Source organism: Gavialis gangeticus, unplaced genomic scaffold (genome assembly GCF_001723915.1).
Source record: "Gavialis gangeticus isolate Ggan-Ray unplaced genomic scaffold, GavGan_comp1, whole genome shotgun sequence".
In the NCBI taxonomy this organism is placed as follows: Eukaryota; Metazoa; Chordata; order Crocodylia; family Gavialidae; genus Gavialis; species Gavialis gangeticus.
The window spans coordinates 34,952,142-34,960,694 of record NW_017729034.1 but is presented as its reverse complement, the minus strand read 5'-3'; the positions used below and the strand labels follow the sequence as shown (position 1 = coordinate 34,960,694).

Below are 8,553 nucleotides of genomic sequence, written 5' to 3'. Positions count from 1 at the left end.
CCCCAAAAAAAAAGAAAGAAAAGAAACTTAGGTTGCTTAACTTAAAAGCTGGAAATGGACTGATGAGCTTTACATGGGGATTATCAGTTTCACAGAATCCTGGCCCAGAGTTTGAAGTCATCTCAGAGAAGTGCATTAAAGAGCAAGTGAGACTAGCACTTGCCTAGGTGGTCCCATCAGTTTTAGTTTTGTAGAAAATGTTTCTAGTATCCTGTGAGAGGGAACTGCACAAAGGGAGTGTGTTGGGGGTCATTCCCTCTGCATTAGCAGCTACAGTATTTTGATAGCTGTGTATTTTGACATAATGAAGATGTTTTCCCCTTCTTCCTGTTCTAAAGTGCTGGCAGTACCTTTTGTTACTAAAATGTTGGTTTTCTTTTCCTCTCTCAGGATGATGGCCATCTTAACACATGAAGGAAAAGCCTGAAAGAATGTATTTGTTTGCAGCAGAAGAGATAAAATCAAACCATTGATTTATAATTAAATTATTTTCTTCCTCTGGCCAAGTACAGGAGGCTGAGGCTGGGTGGCTGCCTCACACTGCAACATGCAAGAACAGGTGCTCCTCCCCTGGGAAGGAGGGGAGGTGGAGTAGCAGGATAGAGGCACTGAGAGGTAATAAAACTCTGGACAACTCATTTGAATTTGGATTTTCTTTTCAGCATTCCAGTTGCTATTACAGGAGGGTTTCAAACATGCATGTAATGCCTAATCTGGGTGTTGCTTTACAGTCTATAAAGGGTCTGACTTGATGCATTTTATTATGTACAAGGTTAATAGGCCTGAGAAGAAAGCCCGTTAGCCCTTTAAGAAGCAAAGGAGGCTGAGATTACCTGCCAATAGATGCTAAGCAAGGACTCTTTTCATCAGTTCAGGCTGGGGTCCCTAAGAGAAGGACCTAGATAATTTTTTACTAAAGGAGGCTGGGAAAACCTCACTCAAGGCTAGGAGAAACTGGTGGTTTTTTGTCGTGTTAGCCTGCTCTAATGACTGAATGTAACTTTCTAAAAAGCTGTTACTAGACTGTATTCACTTCTCTCTGGTGCTCATCACCTCCATGATCCACTGTGCAGCTTTTCCTGTTCCGTAACTTTTCAAAACTGAGGACCAATGAAGCAAAAACTTTGCTCTGTTTCTAGAAGCAGGCCAGTTGAGCAGACTTTGTCATCATTGATCATTGCTAGACTATATAATTAGCAGACTCTGGGATTGGCAGGGGTGCAGCACCCCCAAAATCAAATCTATGGTATTTAATATCATCTATGAGGCAAAATGAAAATGCTCATTTTTCTAATTAACAAGAGCCCTTCCTGAGAAACAATTTCACTTGGATAGAAACAAACATTTCCTCTGCTGTGTTTGAATGTAAAGTCAGTGTTACTCAGTGACACTTTTCTAAACACTGCAGTTGAGTATAGGAAACTCACTTCTTCAATAAATGGTTCCACAAAATCTCATTCAAAGTCAGTTAAAGTTTTGATTGCCTTCAATAAGGCCCAGAGCAGGGTTTTTATAGTATGTTTATAGTGTGCACACACATGCACATATGTATCTCTCAGATGTGTATATTATGTATGTATATCAGAGAGTCTATCAGGCAAAAAGACTATTGTTCCTTCAAATAAAATGATAAATCATTGTAGTAATACATGTGAGTAGGCTTCTATGTCAGTATATGTTTGTGTGTGTATATATATTTGTGTGTTTGTACACATGTACATGTGTACACACACACAGGCACACACTGACATGGAGGCATACACACGTGGATTTCTACAATGATATATCACTTTATTTGAAGGAACAATCATCTTTTATATGCTCTTCCAGTCACTAAAGGCTTTTGCATGTAGCACCAGGGATATAAGGAAATCTGTTCCCTGTGTCTGGTAACAGATTCACTAGCTGTATTAATAGATAGGATTAGCAAATAAGAACAGGTCAGAGGACTCAAAGCTCTTTCTTGTCTCTTCAGATTTCCTTCTTTAGTTTATCAGTCTCTGTGCACAGCTTCCTAGAAGACAGGGAGAAGAAGTTTAAGGCAAAAGCCATTTTCATTTTAGTGGCCATTTGCAACTTACTACAGTTGAAACGGGCAAGTTCTGGGTCACAGGCTTGGCTGAAAATGTCTCTCCAGTTTTCTCCACAGGCACCTTGGAGGAACAACAACATCACCTCTCCAAACAGGGAGGCTGCTGTATCAGAACAAGGAGAGACTATTATAGGCTCCTACCTATTGGCTTTAGGTATGTACTATATCTAAGATGCCTGGTGAATTTAAACTCCTTTAAAAGTTTGGTTTAAAGTTTAAAGGTGTTGCCTCTGGAGTTCATTGATAAAGAAGCAAGATAACATAAACTGCAGCCTTTTTCTTCAGCTGTTTCAACAGCAAGGAGTAGCACTGTTTCTTTAGGAATATAATAAATGATCAGTGCAGCAACATGTTTACTGGTGGCAAAAGGGTAAGATCTTGTAGGCCAAGATATTCTTTTAATGTTCAGGAAGCGTGCAAAAAGAAAAACCTTGTGGAGAAAAAATATAACATTTCCTTATCTCCTCAAAATGCCTCAGTACAAGTGAAATAGTGTTCTGTTATTTCCAGAGTTTTAGCTTCTACTAATTGAAGTTTCCTCTTTCATAAACTGATTGACCTTCATTCAAAAGTAAGTACTAAGGTTTTTTGCTCCTATTTGTGCCTGTTGGATACTGTTCTAAAACTTCAGTCCACTGATAGTTAAAAACCTTCTTCTAATTCTACTTATTTTTTCTAATATCTTATGCACCTTGAAAGAAAGCTTATTTTGATCAGATTCTATTAAGCAGACTACTAGACCATTTTAATAAATAGTAATCCTGAAGTCTAAATATATATTATATGCAAGTTACCTAGCAAGATCATATTATAAGGTCATATTAAGACTTTGAAAATAAAATATTATATGACCTCATTTTGTTTCTGAGGCAACTTCTGAAATATTTATATTAGACTCGGTGCAGAATGATGAATAGTTACAGCATCTGTTATTGGATAAGCAAACTTTATGGAATTTCAAAGACTGTAGATGTACCAAATAACACTCATATCATATGGAAATGCAGAAAAGGTCACTTTTTCCAGAGGATTATTTGCAATGACTTAGGCTTATTTTTATCAATAGTGATGTGTTTTAAAAAATAAATGAAACTACATATTAAAGATGTGTATAAGGAGATCTCAGTAACAACAGAGAAGTACATACGTATACAAATTCAGAAGCAGGTTTGTAAATTAGTCAAGCTAAGTAGACTTTTCATTCTCTGAGCTTATCATATATTCCCCAAGTACCACCAAGAACTTGCAAACCACCAGCTGATGCTGGGAGAAGAAACCATGTAGCCATCATGAAGAGGCTGTTCAGCTTAGGGTGCATAAGCCAAATTCATGTATAATCAGGTGTAACATTAGTCAAACTAAGGCGTATTATGGATGTGGGGAAAATGTACTGAGGTGAACACTTTTGCATATGGAACTTTGCTAAAAATTCTCTTGACATTATATCAACCAAAAGAGTCCCCCTCTCACTTTCCCATTGCCACATTGGCTCGGCTTTGCGGTAAGGCTCTGCAAAACAGCACCATTCTGCTTTGACTTCCATTTCGATGGAACAGTATTTTATTTCAGTTTTGTTTCATTTTGAAAGCACCATTCCATTTCATTTTATCGAAACTTTCGCAGTTTGGACGCTGTTTTGATGCTTCACCCACAGGCTATTCTGCACCCAGCGTCAGGAAGATCAGTCCAGCTGCTGGCCCCAGCCCATACCCAGCGCCAAGAAGATCAGTGGGGGGGTGGTAGCAAGAGGCCAAACGTGAAGCCGACAGCAGTGATGCAGAGTAGCCACGGCCACTCCGCCTGGCTCCACAGGGCCCCCCAAAGCACGGGCTCCACAGGGCCCCCCCAAAGTCACCTGATTCACCCCCACCAGGGATGGCCCTGGCTGCCACTGGCCCCAGGAAGCAGAACCAGCTTCCTGTCATCCGGCAGGCATATCAATGCCCTGCACCCCAGGAGTCCGGCACAGCCCTGCAACCCTCCTGGGGTGTGGGCGGGCCCCCAGTCTGCCTGCTGGATGACAGGAGGCTGCTGCTGTGGTGGGACTGGTGCTGAAGCCAAGTAAGCCTGGCTTCAAAACTCAAAACATTCAGAAACTTTTGAAATGTTTCAAGGGTCCTTGTTTCATTTCGAAGCTGTTTTGAAGGCTTTTGTTTCATTTTGATTTTGCTGTTTCAAGCTCAAAACGCATCAAAACAGTTTCAAAATGAAACACCAGATGAAATTTTGTACATCCCTACTTTGCAGTGCTAAGAGTGGAAACATATTTATATCATTAAGTCAACAAATATAATTTAAAAAGCCCAAGGAAGCAGTACCCCGGCATAAGAAGGTCCTGTTTTTTACACTTGCACTCTTCTGATAGTGGAGTCAATCAAAGACCTCTAGGGCTACAGTGCTAAATTGCTACTGCTGTTGCTGCTCTTCGGACCCTAATTGCTATTCAAAGAATATAGCTTGCTTTGGAAAGATGATAGTCCAATGCATAAATATTATATTCAGGTCTCTGGATTTCTCTAGGGCATCTTAAAAGACTACCTGCTTAGGAAGTATCCTGAAGGTTTATATTTAATATCTAGCAGTTATGGTACAGCATGGTATTTGCTAATGGAGGTGCCCTTACTCTCTTGGGAACAAAGATTTCAATTAAGCTGCTGGCTTGTTATAAAATAAATCTTCTACCACACATGTATCTGAGGGATGTTAGCACTCCAAAAGCTGTACCCAGGACTCAGTCTTACTCCCAAAAGACATCAGGACACCTAATAATCTGTACACCTCCACAAAACAAAATGCAAAAAGTTAATTTTTGGGGAGGCCTAACCAAACAAACATGCCATAAATCAAGCAAGTAAATATCCGTCCCTTCTTACAGGAAGAGAGATAATATATTTGTATATGTTCAACTTTTGGAGGTCCTTGGACATCATGATGATGAATGTCATATATAGAATCATAGAATCGAAGGCCAGGAAGAGATGGGACCTGCAAGATCATCCAGTTTGGTCCCCTGGCACGGGCAGGAATTTATTGGGCTTAAATGAGCTCAACAAGGTGCTTATCCAGCCTCAGCTTCAACACCTCCAAGGATGGCGAATACACCACCTCTGCTGGGAGTATGTTCCAAATTCTGGTAACCCTTACAGAAAAAAGATTTTTCTTATGTCCAGCCTAAATTTCCCCTCTATTAGCTTGTGCTCATTAAGTCCTCATCCTCCCTTGAGGTGTCTTCCTGAAGAGTCGCTCCTCTATATCTTCATGCTCACACCTAACGTACCTGTAGGCAGCAATCAAGTCACCTCTCAGTCTTCTCTTACTCAGACTGAACAGGCCCAGTTCCCAGAGTCTCTCTTCATAGGGCCTATCCTCCAGGCACCTAATCGTATGGGTGACCCTTCTCTGTACCCTCTCAAGCTTATCCACATCCTTATTGAAGTGTGGTGCCCAGAACTGAACACAGTACTCCAGCTGTGGCCTCATCAATGCCAAATAGAGGGGGAGAAACACCACCCTGGATCTATTGGCCACACATCAGCTGATGCACGACAGAGGTTTGTTTGCCTTTCTGGCAACCTCAACACACTGTTAACTCATGTTCATCTTCCAGTCAGTTGTAACCCCCAGGTCCTGTGCCAGCCAGTGGACCACCACTCATCATGTAGTTACGGTGAAGGTTCTTCCTACCCAGATGAAGAACTCTGTACTTCTGCCTGTTAAGCCTCATCTGATTCCCTTCCACCCATAAAGACAGTCTGTGAAGGTCATCCTGGATCTTTACCCTAGCCTCTGATGTGCCCATGTTTCCCCACAGCTTTGTATCACCCGCAAACTTAATCATTGAGCTTTCCACCCTCTTATCCAAGTTGTTAATAAATATGGTAAAGAGCACAGGTCCAAGCACAGATCTCTGGACAAAAACTGGGGTTTTCTTAAATTATATTAAGTTCTGACTGTGAACTCCTCTTGTTGCCACCCAGAAACGTATAGATCACAGGGCCACTTGTAATGGGAATCACAAGCCAAGGTTATGAGCAAATAAGAGTAAAAAAGCCAGATCATCTGCACATGTGACAGTGCTGTTTATATCTATCAAATGATTTTTGGCATGCCAGCCACTATTCCCAACTTTCACATTTAAGTAACACTTCACTTACAGGGCTACCAGAGTGGAAAAGTATGAGGTGACTATTCTATAGCAATTTACCATTGGCAGAAATCCTTGCAGTTCCTTAGTATGGATTAAGTATTTGTGTTAGCTATGTAACTTTGGTATTTTCTTTCATTAGTTTAATTTCTTCAGCATCTCACATTAGACTCAGTCTTGAAAAAGTGAAACATTTTGTCTGCATTATCTTTCCAAATTCTTGTCGTCAGCTTAGTCCTGCTTCTAAAAGATGAATGGGTACTTTTCCATTGCTAAAATGTCATTCAGAAGATGTGTGCCCTGCCACCTCATCCTTGCAATAGATGGGCTACACACCATTGAAAAAAATAATTCTACTCATTTGTACTAGAGAAGAAGCAGGTATACAGTATTGGAAAAATCATTTTAAAGTTTAAATCACAGAGCACTATTTAGATTTGCTACCCAGACATACTTGCTAATAGATCTGTCAAATGTAGAGGTGGACAAATACTGCAATATATTTTCCACATATATTTACTTGAATTGGTAAACAAAGTTCTCTGGTGACCTCCTCTGGTGACCTCTTGAGGTTCCCTCTGGCCATGTTTTTCTGTGATTCTATGTACTGGGTTTAGAAACAGTATGATCTTATCCATTGTAGTGTAGGGTAAGAACCAGGCTATGGACCCTTTATATCTGGACTACCTTAGTACTTCAATTCTAATTTTTAATTTACTTTTTTGCAAATCTCTTCAAGTGCTCCTCTATGCATCCCAAGTGGTAGAGATGGCAGAGCAAACAGTCTACTTAAGAGCTCCCTATGCCTCGGAGAGTGCCAGATACAAGGTTTTTCTGTAATTTTGCCACCTCAAATGCCTGCATTCGTTCTAATGTGATCCATAACCACTGTTCTCTTTGTTTCCCTCATCCCTCAGGTCTAAGATTTTTTTTTCTTGTAACTTGAAATCTGAGAGAGATTGGTGTTGTTCATGGGAGTAAGTCTCCTCTTCTTTCTTATTTATCCTTTAATCTTTTAACTGAAAAGTCTTCTCGTGCTACATGCTACAAAAAAGCATTCCATGCATTTCCAGCAAATGTAGTGTGCTCACATGAAATGTAGATATTGGTAGAGTTCTAATAGAAAACCTTCTATACCTTACATGGTCAGAGCCCTGTAAACCAAGGTATTTGTAAACCTAGTGCTACCTGATGCTGTGCCTGCCATTTTAACAGTCTCTTGATGCTGATAAAGAAATAATTTCCCTTTCCGACTCCCTTGACAACTATCTTGCAGGGAGCAGAGCAGACATATGCAAACAAGCTGTACGTGCTTTACAAACTACCTTGATATATCTGCAAAGCACCCAGCCTTCCAACCACCTGCTGTGTTTGCTTATAATAGACGGAACCAGAGGAAAATGCTGGATGCTAAAATACTTCCTGATTGTTACTGAAGTCACCACATTCATGTCGCCACAGGAAATTGTATACTCATTTCAGCAATTGTATACTCATGTAACCTAGTAACCAAGATAAAGATGTATTGTTGTTGTTGTAATTTATTTACAACTGTTAGTATTTTGAAATAAACTGTTTTCTATTTATTATTATAGAATGCCCTGCAATTATCATTTCTCACTTAGAAAGAACATTGGTATTGTAACTGGCAATGGTTATACTAGGTAGCAAGTCACTAGTCAAAGCTTCTTTACACTTAGAAGTTAATTTGGGGTAAGGTGGGTGTGAATTTAAAGTTCAGTAGCTGTTCTTGATTAATCCCATGTGTTGACACTCTTATTATAGAAAACCTCCTGTCCATCACAGTGCTTCAGCCAACTTTAATCATTTGAGACGCAAGCACCAATTTACTGAACATAAGAATGTAAGAACATACACATTGCCATTTACTGAATCAGGCCAAAGGTCCATCTTGCCCAGTATTTTGTGTCACACAATGACAGAGCTATACATACTCAAGAATATTAGAGCAATAGTTGTTCTGTAGAAGTAGAACACATGATAATAACAGAGATTATCTGGTAGCTTATATTCCTTCCCAACTGTCAACTGCATAAACCAACTTTACCCAACCCAACATCCCCTATGCCCAGGGAACAAGAGCATCAATTTCTTGGCTACAGTTTCTGTGGTTATCACCATGATGGTACTGCCAATGCTGAGGCAATTTGAGATCCTCTACTTTAGATCCTCATCTTTCTTGGCTGTTGAAAGCCGTCAGAGAAGTATTGGGTTCTTTGCTGGCAGAGATTCTTTGGAGAAGGCTGGTTGCATATTATTTGAAGGAAGTCTGAATGCAGCTTTTACATAAAGAATC

The 8,553-nt window shown here is 40.1% G+C and overlaps 1 protein-coding gene across 1 annotated transcript in view; it reads left to right on the top strand.

The window, feature by feature from the left end:
- The first annotated feature begins 2,023 nt into the window (after positions 1 to 2,023).
- The window catches only part of LOC109304869 (visual pigment-like receptor peropsin), a 52,557-nt gene continuing 46,027 nt past the window's right edge, over positions 2,024 to 8,553 (top strand). Inside the window, exon 1 of the mRNA XM_019527699.1 lies at positions 2,024 to 2,246. Coding sequence (XP_019383244.1) covers positions 2,126 to 2,246 — 121 coding nt within the window. The 5' untranslated portion in view covers positions 2,024 to 2,125. The remainder of the gene's footprint in view (positions 2,247 to 8,553) is intronic.